Source organism: Oncorhynchus mykiss, chromosome 17 (assembly GCF_057628025.1).
Source record: "Oncorhynchus mykiss isolate SJ-2025 chromosome 17, ASM5762802v1, whole genome shotgun sequence".
NCBI classification, from domain to species: Eukaryota; Metazoa; Chordata; class Actinopteri; order Salmoniformes; family Salmonidae; genus Oncorhynchus; species Oncorhynchus mykiss.
In genome coordinates this window covers 7,965,038-7,988,981 of record NC_143038.1, presented here as the reverse complement: position 1 = coordinate 7,988,981, position 23,944 = coordinate 7,965,038, and the positions used below count along the sequence as shown (strand labels likewise).

Below are 23,944 nucleotides of genomic sequence, written 5' to 3'. Positions count from 1 at the left end.
TCTAGGAGACAGAACGCGTCTCCTTCCTGAGCGGTATGACGGCTGCATGGTCCCATGGTGTTTGTACTTGCGTACAATTGTTTGTAGAGATGAACGTGGTACCTTCAGGCGTTTGGAAATTGCTCCCAAGGATGAACCAGACTTGTGGAGATCTACAATTTATTTTCTGAGGTCTTGGCTGATTTATTTAGATTTTCCCATGTCAAGCAAAGAGGCACTGAGTTTGAAGGTACATCCACAGGTACACCTCTAATTGACTCAAATTATGTCAATTAGCCTATTCGAAGCTTCTAAAGCCATGACATCATTTTCTGGAATTTTCCAATCTGTTTAAAGGCACAGTCAGCTTAGTGTATGTAAACCTCTGACCCACTGGAATTGTGATACAGTGAATTATAAGTGAAATAATCTGTCTGTAAACAATTGTTGGAAAAATTACCTGTGTCATGCACAAAGTAGATGTCCTAACCGACTTTGTTACGGTGCGTGAATGAGGACCCAAAAGCGAATCAACTTAAACAGAGCTTCTTTAATTACCAAACATAGGTAGGCTCAGATGGACCGGCAGATTCCGACAGGACAGGACAAGGTTACAGCAAACATGACGACAGTCTGGTTCAGGCATGAATGACACAAACAAACAAGAATCCGACAAGGACAGGAGCAGAAACAGAGAGAGATATAGGGACCTAATCAGAGGGAAAAAAGGGAACAGGTGGGGAACGGGGTGAATGGGTAGTTAGAGGAGACAAGGGACAGCTGGGGGAAAGCGGGGGAGAAAAGGTAACCTAACACGACCAGCAGAGGGAGACAGGGTGAAGGGAAAGGACAGAGACAAGACAACATGACAGTACATGACAGTACCCCCCCACTCACCGAGCGCCTCCTGGCGCACTCGAGGAGGAAACCTGGCGGCAACGGAGGAAATCATCAATCAGCGCACGGTCCAGCACGTCCCGAGAGGGAACCCAACTCCTCTCCTCAGGACCGTACCCCTCCCAGTCAACTAGGTACTGATGACCACGGCCCCGAGGACGCATGTCCAAGATTTTACGGACCCTGTAGATAGGTGCGCCCTCGACAAGGATGGGGGGGGGGGGGGGAAGACGAGCGGGGGCGCGAAGAACGGGCTTAACACAGGAGACATGGAAGACCGGGTGGACGCGACGAAGATATCGCGGAAGAAGAAGTCGCACTGCGACAGGATTAATGACCTGAGAGATACGGAATGGACCAATGAACCGCGGGGTCAACTTGCGAGAAGCCGTCTTAAGGGGAAGGTTCTGAGTGGAGAGCCAAACTCTCTGACCGCGACAATATCTAGGGCTCTTAGTTCTACGCTTATTAGCAGCTCTCACAGTCTGCGCCCTATAACGGCAAAGTGCAGACCTGACCCTCTTCCAGGTGCGCTCGCAACGTTGGACAAAAGCCTGAGCGGAGGGGACGCTGGACTCGGCGAACTGAGATGAGAACAACGGAGGCTGGTACCCGAGGCTACTCTGAAAAGGAGATAGCCCGGTCGCAGACGAAGGAAGCGAGTTGTGGGCGTATTCTGCCCAGGGGAGCTGTTCTGACCAAGACGCAGGGTTGCGAAAAGAAAGACTGCGTAAGATGCGACCAATAGTCTGATTGGCCCGTTCTGCTTGACCGTTAGACTGGGGGTGAAAGCCGGAAGAGAGACTGACGGAAGCCCCAATCAAACGGCAAAACTCCCTCCAAAATTGAGACGTGAATTGCGGACCTCTGTCCGAAACGACGTCTGACGGAAGGCCATGAATTCTGAAAACATTCTCGATGATGATTTGTGCCGTCTCTTTAGCAGAAGGAAGCTTAGCAAGGGGAATGAAATGAGCCGCCTTAGAGAACCTATCGACAACCGTAAGAATAACAGTCTTCCCCGCTGACGAAGGCAGTCCGGTGACAAAATCTAAGGCGATGTGAGACCACGGTCGAGAGGGAATAGGAAGCGGCCTGAGACGGCCGGCAGGAGGAGAGTTACCGGACTTAGTCTGCGCGCAGACCGAACAAGCAGCCACGAAACGACGCGTGTCATGCTCCCGGGTGGGCCACCAGAAACGCTGGCGAATGGAAGCAAGCGTACCCCGAACGCCAGGGTGGCCGGCTAACTTGGCAGAGTGAGCCCACTGAAGAACGGCCAGACGAGTAGGAACGGGAACGAAAAGAAGGTTCCTAGGACAAGCGCGCGGCGACGGAGTTTGAGTGAGTTCTTGCTTTACCTGCCTCTCAATTCCCCAGACAGTCAACCCGACAACACGCCCCTCAGGGAGAATCCCCTCGGGGTCAGTGGAGGCTACTGAAGAACTGAAGAGACGAGACAAAGCATCAGGCTTGGTGTTCTTAGAGCCCGGACGATAAGAAATCACGAACTCGAAACGAGCGAAAAACAGCGCCCAACGCGCCTGACGCGCATTAAGTCGTTTGGCAGAACGGATGTACTCAAGGTTCCTATGGTCAGTCCAAACGACAAAAGGAACGGTCGCCCCCTCCAACCACTGTCGCCATTCGCCTAGGGCTAACCGGATGGCGAGCAGTTCGCGGTTACCCACATCATAGTTACGTTCCGACGGCGACAGGCGATGAGAAAAATACGCGCATGGGTGGACCTTGTCGTCAGAGAGGGAGCGCTGAGAAAGGATGGCTCCCACTCCCACCTCTGACGCGTCAACCTCGACAACGAACTGTCTAGAGACGTCAGGTGTAACAAGGATAGGAGCGGATGTAAAACGATTCTTGAGGAGATCAAAAGCTCCCTGGGCGGAAACGGACCACTTAAAGCACGTCTTGACAGAAGTAAGGGCTGTGAGAGGAGCTGCCACCTGACCGAAATTACGGATGAAACGACGATAGAAGTTCGCGAAGCCGAGAAAGCGCTGCAGCTCGACGCGTGACTTAGGGACGGGCCAATCAATGACAGCTTGGACCTTAGCGGGATCCATCTTAATGCCTTCAGCGGAAATAACAGAACCGAGAAATGTGACGGAGGAGGCATGAAAAGTGCACTTCTCAGCCTTCACAAAAAGACAATTCTCTAAAAGGCGCTGGAGGACACGTCGAACGTGCTGAACATGAATCTGGAGTGACGGTGAAAAAATCAGGATATCGTCAAGGTAAACGAAAACAAAGATGTTCAGCATGTCTCTCAGGACATCATTGACTAATGCCTGAAAGACAGCTGGAGCGTTAGCGAGGCCGAAAGGAAGAACCCGGTATTCAAAGTGCCCTAACGGAGTGTTAAACGCCGTCTTCCACTCGTCCCCCTCCCTGATGCGCACGAGATGGTAAGCGTTACGAAGGTCCAACTTAGTGAAAAACCTGGCTCCCTGCAGGATCTCGAAGGCTGAAGACATAAGAGGAAGCGGATAACGATTCTTCACTGTTATGTCATTCAGCCCTCGATAATCTATGCAGGGGCGCAGAGACCCGTCCTTCTTCTTGACAAAAAAAAACCCCGCTCCGGCGGGAGAGGAGGAGGGGACTATGGTACCGGCGTCAAGAGCTACAGACAAATAATCTTCGAGAGCCTTACGTTCGGGAGCCGACAGAGAGTATAGTCTACCCCGGGGGGGGGTGGTTCCCGGAAGGAGATCAATACTACAATCATACGACCGGTGTGGAGGAAGAGAGGTGGCCCTGGACCGACTGAACACCGTGCGCAGATCGTGATATTCCTCCGGCACCCCTGTCAAATCACCAGGCTCCTCCTGTGAAGAAGAGACAGAGGAAACAGGAGGGATAGCAGACATTAAACATTTCACATGACAAGAGACGTTCCAGGAGAGGATAGAATTACTAGACCAATTAATGGAAGGATTATGACAAACTAGCCAGGGATGGCCCAAAACAACAGGTGTAAAAGGTGAACGAAAAATTAAAAAAGAAATGGTTTCACTATGATTACCAGAAACAGTGAGGGTTAAAGGTAGCGTCTCACGCTGAATCCTGGGGAGAGGACTACCATCCAGGGCGAACAAGGCCGTGGGCTCCTTTAACTGTCTGAGAGGAATGTCATGTTCCCGAGCCCAGGTCTCGTCCATAAAACAGCCCTCCGCCCCAGAGTCTATTAAGGCACTGCAGGAAGCTGACGAACCGGTCCAGCGTAGATGGACCGACAAGGTAGTGCAGGATCTTGAAGGAGAGACAGGAGTAGTAGCGCTCACCAGTAGCCCTCCGCTTACTGACGAGCTCTGGCCTTTTACTGGACATGAAGTGACAAAATGACCAGCGGAACCGCAATAGAGACAGAGGCGGTTGGTGATTCTCCGTTCCCTCTCCTCAGTCGAGATGCGGATACCTCCCAGCTGCATGGGCTCAGCACCCGAGCCGGCAGAGGAAGATGGTAGTGATGCGGAGAGGGAGGCGACGGAGAGCGCGAGCTCCTTTCCACGAGCTCGGTGACGAAGATCAACCCGTCGCTCAATGCGAATAGCGAGTTCAATCAAGGAATCCACGCTGGAAGGAACCTCCCGGGAGAGAATCTCATCCTTTACCTCTGCGCGGAAACCCTCCAGAAGACGAGCGAGCAAGGCCGGCTCGTTCCAGCCACTGGAGACAGCAAGAGTGCGAAACTCAATAGAGTAGTCTGTTATGGATCGATTGCCTTGACATAGGGAAGACAGGGCCCTGGAAGCCTCCTCCCCAAAAACAGATCGATCAAAAACCCGTATCATCTCCTCCTTAAAGTCTTGATACTGGTTAGTACACTCAGCCCTTGCCTCCCAGATTGCCGTGCCCCACTCACGAGCCCGTCCAATAAGGAGAGATATGACGTAGGCGACACGAGCAGTGCTCCTGGAGTAAGTGTTGGGCTGGAGAGAAAACACAATATCACACTGGGTGAGGAACGAGCGGCATTCAGTGGGCTCCCCAGAGTAACACGGCGGGTTATTGATTCTGGGCTCCGGAGATTCGAAAGCCCTGGAAGTGGCCGGTGGATCGAGGCGGAGATGGTGAACCTGTTCTGTGAGGTTGGAGACTTGGGTGGCCAGGGTCTCAACGGCATGTCGAGCAGCAGACAATTCCTGCTTGTGTCTGCCTAGCATCGCTCCCTGGATCTCGACGGCTGAGTGGAGAGGATCCGAAGTCGCTGGGTCCATTCTTGGTCGGATTCTTCTGTTACGGTGCGTGAATGAGGACCCAAAAGCGAATCAACTTAAACAGAGCTTCTTTAATTACCAAACATAGGTAGGCTCAGATGGACCGGCAGATTCCGACAGGACAGGACAAGGTTACAGCAAACATGACGACAGTCTGGTTCAGGCATGAATGACACAAACAAACAAGAATCCGACAAGGACAGGAGCAGAAACAGAGAGAGATATAGGGACCTAATCAGAGGGAAAAAAGGGAACAGGTGGGGAACGGGGTGAATGGGTAGTTAGAGGAGACAAGGGACAGCTGGGGGAAAGCGGGGGAGAAAAGGTAACCTAACACGACCAGCAGAGGGAGACAGGGTGAAGGGAAAGGACAGAGACAAGACAACATGACAGTACATGACAGACTTGCCAAAACTATAGTTTGTTAACAAGAAATGTGTGGAGTGGTTGAAAAACGAGTTTTAATGACTCCAACTTAAGTGAATGCAAACCTCCGACTTCAACTGTAACTACTCAATGGGCTGGTTACCTGGACACATTACTGGAGAATCTCTATTGCATTTTAGTCCAGGACTGAGCTTCATCTGTGTCTGTGAAAATGGCCCAATATCAGCCGTTAACACCATTATGAGGTTATGATCTGTAGGCTTTTCCTCTGTTGTAAAGACAGTTGGGGGGAAAGAGAGAGAGAGAAGGTTTCTGTCAAACAGGCAGCAATCTGAGCCAACCACAGTTGACATGTGCCAGTCAGGGGGCATGGGATGAAACAGAGACACACGGGGCTGAGATGAGGCCTCCACAGGTACTCAAATATCCTCCTGACATTAACAGGCTGACCATGAGAATATCCCTCCTCTGTTTCCCAGTACACACACACACGTATGTGCACAAATGAGCATACAGTGTGTGGAGGAGTGTGTGGAGGAGGGAGCAGACAGACAGTATATGACAGCATACACAACTCAAAATGACTTTTTGATTGACAGGCATGGGCCAATAGTGTGCAGTTGGCTGGAGTGAGTGTTATTACCTCTCTCTCTCTCTCTCTCTCTCTCAATTCAAATTAAGTGCTTTATTGGCATGGAAAACACATGTTAACATTGCCAAAGCAAGTGAAATAGATAATAAACAAAAGTGAAATAAACAATACAAATGAACAGTAAACATTAGACTCCCAGAAGTTCCAAAAGAATAAAGACATTTCAAATGTCATATTATGTCTATATACAGTGTTGTAATGATGTGCAAATAGTTCAAATACAGAAGTGAAAATAAATAAACATAAATATGGGCTGAATTTACAATGGTGTTTGTTCTTCACTGGTTGCCCTTTTGTTGTGGCAACAGGTCACACATCTTGCTGCTGTGATGGCACACTGTGGTATTTCACCCAGTAGATATGGGAGTTTATCAAAATCGGGATTGTTTTTAAAATCTTTGTGGATCTGTGTAATCTGAGGGAAATATGTCTCTAATATGGTCATATATTTGGCAGGAGGTTAGGAAGTGCAGCTCAGTTTCCACTTCATTTTCTGGGCAGTGTGCACATACAGTAGCAGGTCTTCTCTTGAGAGCCAGGTCTGCCTACGGCGGACTTCCTCAACAGAAAGGCTATGCTCACTGAGTCTGTACAGAGTCAAAGCTTTCCTTAAGTTTGGGTCAGTCACAGCTGTCAGGTATTCTGCCACTGTGTACTCTCTGTTTAGGGCCAAATAGAATTATAATTTGCAAGTTTTTTTTGTTAATTCTTTCCAATGTGTAAAGTACTTATCTTTTTGTTTTCTCATCATTTGGTTGGGTCTGATTGTGTGGCTGTCCTGGGGCTCTGTGGGGTGTGTTTGTGAACAGAGACCTAGGACCAGCATGCTTTGGGGACTCTTCTCCAGGTTCATCTCTCTGTAGGTTTAGATAATTAGCGGGAATCGGCCTATTTTTGCTCTCTCTCTCATGGATATTGAATAATTCAAAGCTGTTTACTGGGATTTACAGTATTTGGTTTCTCTCAGGAGCGATGCTCCCTTTGATTCTCAGTAGGAAAAAATACATGTTTTAAAAGATGCCCAAAAATTATGTCATACCTGTATATCAGCCCAATTTCGATATTTTGCCCAAGTATTGGCAAAAGAGCTGATCTGATTGGTCAAAATACCAATTAGTGGAAAAAGATCAGAATTGTTCTGTCTGTGTAAACGCAACCTGTGTAATGTGAACTGGAAAATGGAACTACGTCCCTTGGGCCCAGTGGGTACTCGTTACAGCTGGAACTAGTAAAGAGAAAGCAGAGCTTTTGCCCTGATAAAATACACTCTGTTCAAACTGTTGGTGTATATCGTTTATCATAACTCCTCTGTTCACCCATGAGATACTATTTCGCTATAAACACCTCATATTTTCAAAATGGCCTACCTCCATCCCACCCAATCAACCAATCCAGACTCCCTCCATCCATCCCACCCAATCAACCAATCCAGACTCCCTCCCTCCCACCCAATCAACCAAACCTGACTCACCTGACAGCCTGCTGGCCGGAGCCTGCCGTGTTGCAGATTACGAGGAGGACCTTGGTGGAGCCACCGTGGTTCAGAAACTCTGAGGACAGAGTGGTCGATGGGGGTAACCTTTGACCATCTGGCCCTGAGGTGTACGGCGAGGATGGGAGGCTGTGGTGGTAGCCTGAAAGAGGAGAGAGAAGTTAAAGGTTAGACACGGGTCAAGAGAGAGGTCAAAGTTGAGCTCAGACACAAGGTCGTATACATAACGGGGGTAGCTTGTGCCAGAGTGTGCTTAAGAGGTGTTCTATCAGGTCTCAATGACTCAAAAAGCCACCATTTGACACCACCCACAACTGTGAAAACAAACCGTATTAAGTGAAAATCATTATACAATGGAGCAACGATTGTGATTTACCCAAAGGGTGGCGTTGTAAAATTGACTGTACACATTGATTCATCGTAGGTAATAGCCACAGGGGGAATGTGTAGGAGGCGGAATCTCTGTCTCCCGGGCAACGTAAACATTGTAAATGTTTAAATTATCTGAGGATTTAATTAAACACACTTGTTCAACGCCGCCAGGCAATTAATCACTGTAGAAATGTGTCACACACACACAGCGGTGCATGTACTGAGAGACTCTAATCATTCAGGAGCACAGGAAGTGTACTGTAACATCGTATCATGTCAACTCAGATATCGAAGCTGCCAGAGGCCACCAGTTGAGTACCAACGGATGTACAGTTGAAGTCGGAAGTTTACATACACCTTAGCCAAATTAATTTAAACTCAGTTTATCACAATTCCTGACATTTAATCCTAGTAAAAATTCCCTGTCTTTGGTCAGTTAGGACCAACACTTTATTTTAAGAATGTGAAATGTCAGAATAATAGAAGAGAGAATGATTTATTTCAGCTTTTATTTCTTTAATCACATTCCCAGTGGGTCAGAAGTTTACATACACTTAATTAGTATTTGGTAGCATTGCCTTACATTGTTTAACTTAGGTCAAAGGTTTCGGTAGCCTTCCACAAGTGTCCCACAAATTAATTTTGGCCCATTCCTCCTGACAGAGCTGGTGTAACTGAGTCAGGTTTGTAGGCCTCCTTGCTCCTTGCTAATTATGTCAATTAGCCTATTCGAGGCTTCTAAAGCCATGAAAAAAAGTAGATGTCCTAACCGACTTGCCAAAACTATAGTTTGTTAATGAGAAATTTGTGGAGTGGTTGAAAAACGAGTTTTAATGACTCCAACCTAAGTGTATGTAAACTTCCGACTTCAACTGTATTCACCAGTGCATGGCCTTTGGTGAGTAAGACTACATGAATGAATGATCAAGTATCCCATTTTACAAGATAAATTGAAATAGCTTTTGGCTTAGTTGATTCCTCTCAACCATCGAATAGTAAATCATGTGGAAGCTATTTTGACACCCTGTGTCATTCCTGTCTGCCCTTTTGACTGCTGCCTACCCATTCTCTCGCTCTCACCCTCTCGCCCCCCCCCCCCCCCCCCCCCCCCCCCCATTTCTGATATTGAATTCCCCACTGGGAAGATAAAAGGCACTGAAAGGCCAAAGCCAGTTTAATTTCCATCTACACTGAAAGGCCAGCCTGTTACCACAACTATAAGGAGCATACGCAAATAACTAAATACCAAGGACACAAAAGCTTACTTCTCCCACAAGACAATACAAGTATGCTATTTTAAACATATACAAAACCTCCTGAAATTACTCGGGAAAGCAGTGCTCTGTTGGGATAGCTGAGTCGGGGAGGAGTGCGGGTGGGTCTGTCTGTCTGGCTGCTGTATCTTCCAGACAGGGTCTGAGGGGAGAACCCCATGCCAGACTCTCATTCTCACACTCTCGCCCTCATTCCTTCTTTCTCAGCCAGCCAGGAGAGAGGGATTTATAGAGGGAGAGAGAGAGAGAGAGAGAGAGGGAGAGAGAGACAAGGAGGAGAGAGTGGGAGAGCAGTGCTAGTAGAAGGGGAGTGTCGCTGGAGTGTCTCTTCGGGGACTGAGCTGTTTAATTACAATTGTCACACTCACGTCTCCCTCCCTACTTCTGTCTCTCTATTGGTCTCTTTCCCCGCCCCCCTCTCTTTTTAGACCTACAATTTCACTATAATTTTTTCACACACAGACACACACACACTACAATTCTCTCTCTCTAGCTATTCCATTGATGCTTTGGGGCTTACCTACTCCAATATTCCATTGATGCTTACCCAATTATCTTCATTGTGTCAATACTGCAGTGAACAAAATCAGTGTCTAGAGTTGATTTACACTACCTTTCAAAAGTTTGGGGTCACAGACATTTCCTTGTTTTTAAAAGAAAGGCACATTTTCTGTTAAAATAACATACAATTGATCAGAAATGCAGTGTAAATGACCATTGAAGCTGGAAACAGCTGATTTTTAATGGAATATCTACATAGGCGTACAGAGGCCCTGTAACGGTTTTCTTTAGGTGAAGGAGAGTCGGACCAAAATGCAGCGTGGTATTCTTGATACATATTTAATAAAGAAGAAGAAAACACGAACAATACAAAAACAACAAACATAACGTGAAAACCTATACAGCCTATCTGGTGACAACAAACACAGAGACAGGAACAATCACCCACGAAACACTCAAAGAATATGGCTGCCTAAATATGTTTCCCAATCAGAGACAACGATAAACACCTGCGTCTGATTGAGAACCACTCCAGACAGCCATAGACTATACTGGATACCCCTACTAAGCCACAAACCCAATACCTAACAAAAACCCCATGACAAAACACACCACATACAAAACCCATGTCACACCCTGGCCTGACCAAATTAATAAAGAAAACACAAAATACTAAGACCAGGGCGTGACAGGCCCATTATCAGCAACCATCACTTCTGTGTTCCAATGGCACGTTGTGTAAGCTAATCCAGGTTTATAATTTTAAAAGGCTAATTGATCATTAGAAAAAACTTTTGCAATTATTTTAGCACAGCTGAAATTAAAGAAGCAATAAAACTGGCCTTCTTTAAACTAGTTGAGTATCTGGAGCAATTGGGGATTCAATTACAGGCTCAAAATGACCAGAAACAAAGCATTTTCTTCTGAAACTCGTCAGTCTATTCTTGTTCTGAGAAATGAAGGCTATTTCTTGCAAGAAATTGCCAAGAAACTGAAGATCTTGTACAACGCTGTGTACTACTCCCTTCACAGAACAGCATAAACTGGCTCTAACCAGAATAGAAAGAGGATGCGAGGCCCTGGTGCACAACTGAGCAAGAGAACAAGTACACTAGAGAGTCTAGTTTGAAAAACAGACGCCTCACAAGTCCTCAACTGGCAGCTTCGTTAAATAGTACCCGCAAAACACCAGTCTCAACGTCAACAGTGAAGAGGCGACTCCGGGAAGCTGGCCTTCTAGGCAGAGTTGCAAAGAAAACGCCATATCTCAGACTGACCAATAAAAATAAAAAAATGAAGGGCAAAAGAACACAGACACTGGACAGAGGAACTATACCTAGAAGGCCAGCATCCCGGAGTCGCCTCTTCAGTTGACGCTGAGACTTGTTTTTCTTTAATCAGCACAACAGTTTTCAGCTGTGCTAACATAATTGCAAAAGTGTTTTCTAATGATCAATTAGCCTTTTAAAATAATAAACTTGGATTAGCTAACACAACGTGCCATTGGAACACAGGAGTGATGGTTTCTGATAATGGGCCTCTGTACGCCCATGTAGATATTCCATTAAAAATCAGCTGTGTCCATCTACAATGGTCATTTACAACATTAACAATGTCTACACTGCATTTCTGATCAAGTTGATGCTATTTTAATGGACAAAACATTTGCTTTTCTTTCAAAACAAGGACATTTCTAAGTGACCCCAACCTTTTGAACGGTAGTGTATACTGACTTAAAATATAAACACAACATGTAAAGTGTTGGTCCCATGTTTCATGAGATTAAAATTAAAAGATCCAAGAAACGTTCCATACACACAAAAATCTTGTTTCTCTCTAATGTTGTGCACAAATTTGTTTACATCCCTGTTAGTGAGCATTTCTCCTTTGCCAAGATAATCCATCCACCTGACAGGTGTGGCATATCAAGAAGCTGATTAAACGCTGATTTAATGCTGATTAAACAGCATGCTGTCTCTGATCCACCTCTACGCAGACGACACCATTCTGTATACTTCCGGCCCTTCTTTGGACACTGTGTTAACAACCCTCCAGGCAAGCTTCAATGCCATACAACTCTCCTTCCGTGGCCTCCAATTGCTCTTAAATACAAGTAAAACTAAATGCATGCTCTTCAACCGATCGCTGCCTGCACCTACCCGCCTGTCCAACATCACTACTCTGGACGGCTCTGACTTAGAATACGTGGACAACTACAAATACTTAGGTGTCTGGTTAGACTGTAAACTCTCCTTCCAGACCCATATCAAACATCTCCAATCCAAAGTTAAATCTAGAATTGGCTTCCTATTTCGCAACAAAGCATCCTTCACTCATGCTGCCAAACATACCCATGTAAAACTGACCATCCTACCAATCCTCGACTTTGGCGATGTAATTTACAAAATAGCCTACTCAACAAATTGGATGCAGTCTATCACAGTGCAATCCGTTTTGTCACCAAAGCCCCATATACTACCCACCATTGTGACCTGTACGCTCTCGTTGGCTGGCCCTCGCTTCATACTCGTCGCCAAACCCACTGGCTCCATGTCATCTACAAGACCCTGCTAGGTAAAGTCCCCCCTTATCTCAGCTCGCTGGTCACCATAGCATCTCCCACCTGTAGCACACGCTCCAGCAGGTATATCTCTCTAGTCACCCCCAAAACCAATTCTTTCTTTGGCCGCCTCTCTTTCCAGTTCTCTGCTGCCAATGACTGGAACGAACTACAAAAATCTCTGAAACTGGAAACACTTATCTCCCTCACTAGCTTTAAGCACCAACTGTCAGAGCAGCTCACAGATTACTGCACCTGTACATAGCCCACCTATAATTTAGCCCTATCAACTACCTCTTTCCCAACTGTATTTAATTTATTTATTTATTTTGCTCCTTTGCACCCCATTCTTTTTATTTCTACTTTGCACATTCTTCCATTGCAAAACTACCATTCCAGTGTTTTACTTGCTATATTGTATTTACCTTGCCACCAAGGCCTTTTTTGCCTTTACCTCCCTTCTCACCTCATTTGCTCACATTGTATATAGACTTGTTTATACTTTATTATTGACTGTATGTTTGTTTTACTCCATGTGTAACTCTGTGTTGTTGTATCTGTCGAACTGCTTTGCTTTAACTTGGCCAGGTCGCAATTGTAAATGAGAACTTGTTCTCAACTTGCCTACCTGGTTAAATAAAGGTAAAAAAAAAAGAAAAAAAAGCTCATTACACAGGAGCACCTTGTGCTGTGGACAATAAAAGGCCACTCTAAAATGTGCAGTTTTATCACACAACACAATGCTACAGATGTCTCAAGTTTTGAGGGAGCGTGCAATTGGCATGCTGACTGCAGGAATGTCCACCAAAGCTGTTGCCAGAGAATGTAATGTTAATTTCTCTACCATAAACCACCTCCAACGCCATTTTAGAGAATATGGCCGTACACCCTACCGGCCTCACACCCTACCACACCAGCCCAGGACCTCCACACCCGGATTCCTCAGCTACGGTACCGTCTGAAAACAGCCACCCAGACAGCTGATGAAACTGAGGAGTCTTTCTGTCTGTAATAAAGCCCTTTTTTGGGGAAAAACTCAATATGATTGGCTGGGCCTGGCTCCCCAGTGGGAATGCCCTCCCAGGTCCACCCATGGCTGTGCCCCTGCCCAGTTATGTGAAATCCATAGATTAGGGCCTAATGAATATATTTCAATAGATTGATTTCATTATATGAACTGTAAAATCGTTGAAATGATTGCATGTTTGGTTTATATTTTTGTTCAGTATAGAAGATGTAGGGATGCAGGGTGGTCGCACGAGGACATTGGAACATTGTAGCGCACTGCACCAGAGCACCCGCAGCACCTGTCTCACATTCACATAGGAGGAGGGATACGTATTGTAATGAACACCAAAATAACTACGGCTCTAATCATTTTTTTTTTTTTTTTACAGTAACCCCCAGGGATCTACTTCTTCACCGCAGTTACTCAGGCCTACTTTTTTTTGCTTCACTCCTTTAAGCTAGTTTTAATATCAGAGCCTTATTTAAAACTGTGTTCCCTGAAGTACCATCATGCCGGATGACGACTCGATTATCTCTGTCTGACAAGATAGTGAGAATATATGAATATTGGCTCATTGATGATGACTTGACATACTAGTCTCTTTTATGACAGGGGGATTAAAACATAATACTTTTGAGATGTCAGTAGAAAAATAAAAGTGGGTTTACAACCTATTTGTGAATATAGGTCATAGGCATAAAGCTGTTGTTATCTGGCGAGCCTGCAGGCTTCAGCACATACAGAGCTGCTTCAGTTTAGTCTGGTCATAAAATTCCAGCTGGTTGTTGTGCCTGTGACTGCTGAATTGAATGCTCAACCTAAATCAATTATTATTGTGTAATAGTAAATACCACAAAATCCTTTTCAAATGCTTTTCTGCTCCTACAAGCGTAGTGTCTTGGTTTGTCACCTAGACAAGTGACCCCTGTTAATTCTGTTCACACTCTGTGCTAAAAATACCCAGGGGGTAGTGGGGTCCGGCGGAGGGCAGGAGAGGGGACAAGCCCCAGACAAGACAGACGTCCCGACATTTCCTGTGTCTGGTTGCCATCACCACGGGTGACCAGAGGACACCTGAGTTGTCTGCTGCTTGGATAAATGACAGATGGAGGAAAACGTCAGGGAGAGAGAGAGAGAGAGGGGGGGGGGGATATAAACCTCCCCCTCGCCGGATTCCAAACCTGCATCTCATCACCGCCACACCAGGTCCCAGGAGACCTTCCGACCTCTATGATTGATTCCACGGTTGCCTCCCGGTATCTCGGCAACATGTATCTTGATAAGTTATCTATCTGTGCCATCTATAGTGAATAAGTCAAAAAAGGAAACAGAGTCTTGGGTCTAAAATCCAGTAAATTATACGACACAGACAGTCAGAGATTATAGAGGCTGTAAGACAAGCAGAGGAAGCTCTAGCTCACTGATGGAATGTTGGTATGTGGTTGTAATCAGGCTGTTGCATCCTCTGTGGATGTATACCTAGAGTCTAAAACCACAACTACATAACTGGTATATTCACATGGATGGCATTCTTCACTGACTTTAAACCTGTTCCCTCCCTCTTTCTGAATGGCCATCTCCCCATCCTGCCTATCTCTGATTGGCTTGTGTAAAATATGCCATGACATTACTCCGGATGTTTACTCAGAAGTAAAGCATAACGGTGAGGAAATCAATTAACTCGTGTTTCTGAAGTAATTTTGTTGACGTAACAGTATATCAGTGCCAGAGATGAAACACCACGGCCCTGCTGCGAACAGCTAAAAGACTGTCTTTCAACGAAAAAAGGGCTCCAAAGTGGTTCCTCGGCTGTCCCAATAGATGTGTTAAAGGAGTCAATGGAACACAGACGTTTCATTGACCAGACTGGCGCACATTCAACAAATCTGATGGAACAAAGTGAATATTTGTCAAATCCGTCATGATTCATGTATTTTAACAGTCCCACAATGTGGTTACTTATGTCGATTTGGATATTTGGCTGTTTGCGCTGCATAACATGTAGAAGTTGTCCCCTTTTAGGTTTAGAAGAAGTGACTGCTTAATGAGAACTCCATTTCTTAAAAGCTGGTTGGCATAGCAACTCTAGCATTCAGAAATCAGTGGTGGTAGTCAAATAATGTTTTAACATAATTGCAAAAGGCTTTTCTGATGATCAATTAGCCTTTTAAAATGATAAACTTGGATTAGTTAACACAACGTGCCATTGGAACTCAGGAGTGATGGTTGCTGATAATGTGCCTCTGTACGCCTATGTAGATATTCCATTAAAAATCTGCCGTTTCCAGTTACAATAGTCATTTACAACATTAACAATGTCTACACTGTATTTCTGATCAATTTGATGTTATTTTAAATGGCCAAAAAATGTGCTTTTCTTTCAAAAACAAGGACATTTCTAAGTGACCCCAAACTTTTGAACAGTAGTGTATATAGGCATTAATATGGAGTTGGTCCCCCCTTTGCTGCTATAACAACCTCCACTCTTCTGGGAAGGCTTTCAACTAGATGTTGGAACATTGCTGTGGCTTCCATTTAGCCACAAGAGCATTAGTGAGGTAGGGCACAGATGTTGGGCGATTAGGTCAGGCTCACAGTATTCCAATTCACCCCAAATGTGTTCAATGGGGTTGAGGTCAGGGCTCTGTGCAGTCCAGTCAAGTTCTTCCACACTGACCATTTTTATATGGACCTTGCTTTGTGCACACAGGGCCATTGTCATGTTGAAACAGGAAAGGACCTTCCCCAAATTGTTGCCACAAATTTGGAAGCACAGAATTGTCTAGAATGTCATTGTATTATGTAGCGTTAAGAAATCCCGTCATTTGACTCTAGGGGGCCTAGCCCGAACCATGAAAAACAGCGTGATTCATCACTCCAGAGAATACGTTTCCACTGCTCCAAAGCCCAATGGTGGCGAACTTTACACTACCCCAGCCGACGCTTGTCATTGCGCATGTTGATCTTAGGCTTGTGTGCGGCAGCTTGGCCATGGAAAACCCAGTTTATGAATCTCCTGACAAACCGTTCTTGTGTTGATATTGGAACTCGGTAGTGAGTGATGTAACCAAGGACAGACCATTTTTAGTCACTATGCGCTTCAGCACTTGGCGGTCCCGTTCTGTGAGCTTGTGTGGCCTACCACTTTGCGGCTGAGCTGTTGTTGCTCGTAGACGTTTCCACTTCACAATAACAGCACTTACAGTTGATCAGGGCAGCTCTAGCAGGGCAGGAATTTGACAAACTGACTTGTTGGAAAAGTGGGTTCCTATGATGGTTCCACGTTGAAAGTCACTGAGTTCTTCAGTAAGGCCATTCTACTGCATATGTTTGTCTATGGAGATTGCATGGCTGTGTGCTCAATGTTATACACCTGTCAGCAACGGGTGTGGCTGAAAAAGCCAAACCCATTCATTTGAAGGGGTGTCCAGATACTTTTGTATGTGGTGCATGTGTACACAATGTCACAATCAAACACAAACTTTAACATGAAACAAATGTTTCCCATTCATCTTTCAAACTACAGTATTTCTAGAAGTACTTCTGACGATGGGTTTAAACAGCACATCATCAATCATTGAAGAACTGCCTTGTAAAAGCAGATGGAGATATGTGGGCTGAGCCATTGAGCACAGCTGGGCCTTTTTCTCAGCATTCTCTTCACCACCCATTAGCAGATACATCCACAACCTGTGTGTGTGTGTGTGTGTGTGTGTGTGTTGGTTTAAAGATGCTTGCCTTGAGTGTGTGAATATATAACAATACAATAACAATAACATGAGCTCACTAAAGGCAGATCTAATGGTCTCTGTGTAAGTGCTTACGCATCCTCCGCTGCTCCGACCAACACCTCAGAGCTACACAACATTCAACCCCAACCGTGTCTCCAGTCCACCGCTTTTAGCATTTTGATAGGATGAAAAGGAAACTCACACTGAGATTCTACCGGAGTTGCTTTCCATAGAACTCCTCTGTCCATTGTGAAGGGAGATGAATACTGAATACAGTGGTGGAGAAAGAGTGAGAGTGTGTGTGTGTGTGTTTTTGTGTCTGTGTTCATCGACAGATTCCTTTATCTGGGTGGATATGTCCCTGCTTCGCCACCTTTCCCAGAGGGCACCTCTTCTTTCACACAAACCCTCTCTCAGCCCTGATTCTCCGACCTCGCCAAACAGACAACTCTGTCTCTAGAGCTTGATAGACTCTTTGATTACCTCAGGGACAACAGGCCTTTTGTAGAGTAAGAGTGTCTAAAAAAGGAAAGGAAAGTTTCAGAGATTTCCTACATAAATGAAGGCATTTATGTACTGTATGTACTGTTCTGTTGAGAGATGAAATCGGATATTGTCATATCTGTATAAAGTTTCCTAGATTTTTTGTGTGTGTTTTCTATCATGAGCGCTTGACTCCATGGCTATACCACACTGTTTTCCCAAATACCAAATCTCATTACTACAGTGTATGAAGGAGAAGGGTTTATCCAATATCTCTAAGAATGTCTTCCTGTGGTTTCCAATAACTTCTAATATGAAAACTCAACAGAAATTCAGAACCATGAAACGGTGGAGACGATTCCTCCAGAGCAAAACGCCCATCCATAAAATCCATCTCTTAAAATAGACTGACTTCCGCCTAAAAACATCTCGCCTAAAGTTATATTTGTCTTTCTCTTCTGCCAGTGCGACACAAACGCATGCCATTGTTCTACCAGCCAGTGTGTATTTTATACCTCGCTCTCCCTCTCCTAATGTTTTCAACACATTTCTTAGGCTCTGTTAATTTTGACTCCCCACCAGGAGGTAATGGGCCTGATTCCCAGTCCCCCGCTGAGCTACTTCCTCTTATCCGACATGAGAAATCGAAACCATTCCTTCGCTAACCAAATTCCCCATTTCAATTTGGGACTTTTATTAGCCGGTGAGCAGATTGGCTTTGTGCCTCTGCTGTGCCCGCTGGGGCTCAGGTTGTGCCGATGTTGTAGAGAGAGTTATGAGATCCACACACGACACTGAGACAGACAGACAGGCAGACATGCCCGCACACACACACTCACATGAAATGAGATTACACACACAGGGCCATTAATCATGGTGTGGAGTCTGGACAGCCCCGGGGGTCAACTGTGTGACTGTCTGTCTGTAGCCCAAAGGGGGGAGTGATGCAGGCTAAGGCACATACGTACTAGCCAAAGGAGGGCTAGGTAGTGTGTGTGTGTGTGTGTGTGTGTGTGTGTGTGTGTGTGTGTGTGTGTGTGTGTGTGTGTGTGTGTGTGTGAGTGAGTCAGTGAGTCAGTGAGTCAGTGAGTGAGTGAGAGTGAGTGAGAGGGTGAGTTGTGACTGGCTGATTTGTCACAGGTTAAAAGAGCCAAGTGTCCATAATGATACATATTTCTACAGCGGAAGAGAGGGAGGGAGGTACTACAAGCTTAATACAGTCAATATGGGCCGTGACAGCAGTGGTTTGAATGCTAGTCCATATACGTAAGCGTCCGTTGTTTATTTCCGACGATGACAGCGGTTGCCTGACAGGTTGTCTTAATCTAACATGGCCCATTGAAATGAGGCTCTAACAGTCTGCCAAGGTTCCACATCATCTTTCTATGGCCACAAGAGTTAGGAATGTCTGGGTCTTGTTTGTGACAGACTCAGCAGACAGAGCCGTTAATGAATTAATTGTGGCTCATCATGAAAATATCATTACAGCCTAGCCTACATCCTGAAATATATTATCAACCCAGCCCCACTCTTCAGTATTACATTTCTACATTTGTTTGATAAAACAAAGAGGGTAAATGTGGTACTGGATGCTGAAACCACAGCATTATAGCGCCGTAATAATGCATGTATATTTCAATGGCTCATTTGATTACATCCACATCACCCAGGGGTTCTGACTGAGTGATGATTACAGATGATTACAGGATACTTAACCAGCACAATAAGGAGCACACTAACCAACGAGACAACAATAGAATGTAACAATATCTCATCACGTCCTCTCCCTCCCCACAGCTCTGTAAAGCTAACAGTGCGCGCGCACGCAAGCACACACACACACACACACACACACACACACACACACACACACACACACACACACAGTTACTCAGGCTTCTATTCAATCTATTCCATTAAAGCAATGAAGGCCCTATTCAATAAACCTGTTACGAGCGTTTAGCTGTTGTGAAATGACCCGCCATTGTTATGGAGACTGTGGGGTAGTTAAGATGGCAGGGAGCTGTCAGAAACAGTAATGACGCTTGCAGTAACTGAATGCATGTTATGTTGAGTCTAATCAGCTCAGTTCAGGTTTTGAATCATTACATTGGTAATAGGAGTTCATTCATCATTTACAGTAGAATGTATATAAAAAAAATAGAGTTATTGTATACATGTGTGCTTTTGAGTGCTAATGGGTGTGTCGGTGTGTGTGCCTCTTCCTCTCTCCTCTACCCTCAGTCTGATCACCTCTAGTAGCACCAGGACATTATTTTCTCTCCTCTGTCTCCAGGTGTTAAAGATATCGTTCTATCGTTCCCGGAGAGAGATTGAGGATCGTACATTTTTCATGACCCCTTTGAGCACATTATTGAATTATTGATGTGGCCCCTTTCAGGAGCTAAAGAACGTTGGAAAAACACAGTAAGGGTTTCATTTAGCGGTGTGTTGCTCTGAACGTAGCCCTGCCGGTCGGGCGTCCCCCAGGGATAAGAGTTAAGACACCCTCCTTTTGGACACGGGTCAACTAGATAGGAGTCAACAGGTGAAAAGAAGTGTGTGCGTACATGCGTGCACTCACCATATCAATAGTTAATTTGACACCGCCTGGCAAAGCTGGGGCTGATTTCAAAGGGAGGTGACGCAAGGCTGGCTCCATCTCATCCACGTTCACGATCCAAGAGAGAGTGAGCGTATGTGTGTGTGCATGTGTGTTGTGTGTGTGAGTGAGAGCGAGCCTTTACCTCAGTACATCAAGCCCTCAGCTAGATACAAGAACGTCAGAGACACTGTCTGAGAGAATTTAATAACCTAGACAGAAATACAGTACCTGTCCATGAAATGGCAAGAAATTGAAACGGCTAAGAACCTATAGCTCTATAGTGGTTGTCTGAACAAACACTATCCATTGTGCTGAAGCCAAAGAGCTAGAGAGAAAGAGAGAGAAAGAGAGAAAGAGAGAGAGAGAGAGACTTGGGGCTGTGGATGCAGCCATGGTTACCTGACATTCGCGTGGAGCCTCCCCGTGTGTGGAGGGGCGGAGCCTGGAAGGCATAGACCACATCACTCTCAGCAACGCTGGTCAGATCGTCGTCGTCAGAGAACGAACGCTGGAAGCCGGTGGCATAGAGCTCTGACAGGACCACCTGGATGGGGGGTGATGGAGGGAGGGAGAGAGAGAGAGAGAGAGAGAGAGAGCGAGGAGGAGATGGTTTAAAGAGATGTACATTGCTTAAAACCTCTTGAAGCTAGGGGGCACTATTTTTATGTTTGGAAAAATAATGTTCCCAAAGTAAATGGCCTATTTCTCAGGACCACATGCTACAATATGCATATAATTGACAGATTATGATAGAAAACACTCTAAAGTTTCCAAAACTGTCAAAATATTGTCTGTGAGTGTAACAGAACTGATATTGCAGGCGAAACCCTGAGAAAAATCAAACCAGGAAGTGGCTTCTATTTTGAAAACTCCATGTTCCATAGCCTCCCTTTGCTCCATTTAAAGGGGTATCAACCAGATTCCGTTTCCTATCGCTTCCTCAAGGTGTCAACAGTCTTTAGACTTGTGATTACACTTGTGATTTCATGAATATATATTTTTTAGTATTTAGTATTAGTATTTTTTTTAGTATTTTTTAGTAATATTATGTGAATGTGGCGCTATGCTATTCAGCGGTTGTTGATGACAATTATCCCGCTAAAGGGATTGGTAGCGTCAAGAAGTTAATACAGACACTTAGCACGGAAGTAGACTTTATGTATAAACAGCCATGGACATGGCTACGTGGCTTAGCATGGCGGTCAAACACACACATACACAGGCTAATAGTTGTAGACAGACAAGCTATAGAGGACAAACAGGGAATGTATGTGACAAAGCAAACAGGGCAGACATGCTATATTTGTGTTAAAAGTCTGTTCAAGATCCTTCTCGAGTAAACACATATTAAAGGCCCAGTGCACTCGAAAATGTGATTTTCCACCCTATGGGGTTGGAATCAAATTGACGTTTTGAAAATGATGATAATGCTCTTAAAAGCTATTGGAAAAGATTGCCAGAAATAGCCGTCTGTTTTGGTGGGATGCAGTTTTGGCCTGCCTGGTGACATCACCCCTCCCCACAACTCCCTGACAGTCCTAGCAAAACTCTTGTGTCGGGATTTGACTATAACATTAATCATTAATTATTTATCTAATTAACTAACTGTGTTTAATTGTTACCCGATTCAATTAATCATGTAACAATTAACTCATTATGATCTGGGGCACCACGAGAGTGGTTCTTTAAAGCGTTACCATCTCCCAAATTAAACTCTAAAAGGACTTTTAGACCTTTTATCACATCTATAAACAGTCAACTTATTAGTCATAACCTCCTATCATATCACCATTCTGAACAGTCATAACCTCCTTGCATCTGCAAAAACCTGAGCTTTACTTATGATTCAGTACTACACAAATTGGTTTAATTATTTATTTACTAGCTAATTAAATGGGGCACAGGATAAACACGCATACTACACTGATATTGACTGGAGACGTAATACGCTAAAAACAGATCCCTAGCGGAATGACAACATGGATAACACTGCCACATTCAGAAATGACTCTCGCCTACAATAACCATATACTTTGCATACGAACCGCCACCCGCTTTGAGCAAGAAATCATGAATGTATTTACGTGAAATGCCTGGGTTCGCCGGGGATCTCTCGGTGAACGGGGCAGCCTTGGAAAGACTGTTGGGCCTTTTTGCGGCACGCTCGTAAGGCTCTGATTGTCCGAAATGGTTCGAACAATTCTTCTACTGTTGTCTTTCTTCGTAGTTGTCTGGTATCCGGTGACTTGTCGTGTAGTTCTGAACAACTCTGTAGTTCTGAACAGAACTACAGAGTTGATTTTCCTTCCATTTGCTCTCGAAGATGCTACTTTGAAGATAGGCTAGCCAACCATATCGATGGTTCCCCAATGGGGTGATGACAGTAGCGTAATACGATGGTTTGAGCAACAGGATGGTCCTACTTGAATTCACTTTCGAAGATACTTCAGCCGTACCAGTGATTATCCGGGAGGTGATTTTATCGTCTCCACCTCATTTTGAGATTCAAATTTCAAACGATTTTAAACACGCAGCTGCAGCTTCATGCTTTTCTGGTCCAATTGTGTTAACTTCTTAATCCATAATTTATACCTTTTTCTCGAAAGGGGCGGTCCCGGGAGGGTGACATGCTCTATCTGTCTGTCTGTCTGTCTGTCTGTCTGTCTGTCTGTCTGTTTGTGGTTACTCACTGTGCAAAGTTATAGAAAACAGTTATCTCTTATAGCTTTTCAAATGACATCTCTCTCTTAATTAACAATTACACATTCATCATTTTTCAAATGACATGCACAACCCATAGAATGGAAACTTCATCTATATAGTGTGTGTACTTTCCAAGTTACAGTATTTCCTTTATAGAATTTTTAATGACATCACAAAATAACAAACAAAATGACATTAGTGTTCTATAGATCGCCTCTGACCATTCCCAACGTTCTATGTTCGAAATATTGTTCCAGAATACGCTTTTGAACGTATTAGAGTTTCAGTGGGAAAAGGTCTGTTGAGACAAAGCACATTCCTTTGGTGAATTTGTAGAGGGAGAGCCTGGATCTTCTCCCTTGATTTACAACTGGACGTGAGTTGTTAATCCTCACTATTTCTTTCCTTCCCCTTCTATGGGTGAAAGGGGGTCTGATTGAAATTATTAATGGCACACCTGATCTGACCTATTTGGATTCTCGTGGTCAGTCATGACACTTGCTTGAGAAATTGCTCTTTGCTAAGAAGCTATTTTTGTTTATTTTCTGACCATTTTAATTGTAAACAATCACAGTAAGACGCTTAATTATTACCCAGAAATGATTTGATATTGAGATAAAATGGCTGCATTGGACCTTTGAGGATCTCTTACTCTCTCCTCACATCTGTTTTCTGAGAAGGCTTTTATCAAATCACAAACAAACAGACAGACAGACAGTGATGTTCCATTCCGCTCCTTCTCACATACCATGACGAGACATTAGGCCCAGCTGTGGGGCTGACAGCAGACTCTCTCTGTCTGGAATATTCCTATCTTTCCCTCTCTTCGTCTGCTCCAGTCTCTGTCATTCTATCTGTCTGGTCTGCTCCAGTCTCTGTCATTATATCTTCTGGTCTGCTCCAGTCTCTGTCGTTCTAGCCCCTCTTCTCTTTCTCTGTCTGTCTATCCCCTTTCTCTGTCTGTCTAGACCCTCTCTCTTTCTCTGTCTGTCTAGCCCCTCTCTCTTTCTCTACCTGTCTAGCCCCTCTCTCTTTCTCCACCTGTCTAGCCCCTCTCTCTT

At 44.9% G+C, this 23,944-nt stretch overlaps 1 protein-coding gene across 2 annotated transcripts in view; it reads right to left on the bottom strand.

Annotated features, from left to right (window-relative positions):
• LOC110493556 (ubiquitin carboxyl-terminal hydrolase 43) overlaps positions 1-23,944 on the bottom strand; it is a 117,122-nt gene that overhangs the window by 26,840 nt on the left and 66,338 nt on the right. For both annotated transcript variants that reach the window (XM_021567902.3, XM_090204650.1), the window contains exons 6-7: positions 20,580-20,724; positions 7,625-7,787 (exon numbers count right to left, since the gene is read on the bottom strand). In XM_021567902.3, coding sequence (XP_021423577.3) covers positions 7,625-7,787; positions 20,580-20,724 — 308 coding nt within the window. The remainder of the gene's footprint in view (positions 1-7,624; positions 7,788-20,579; positions 20,725-23,944) is intronic.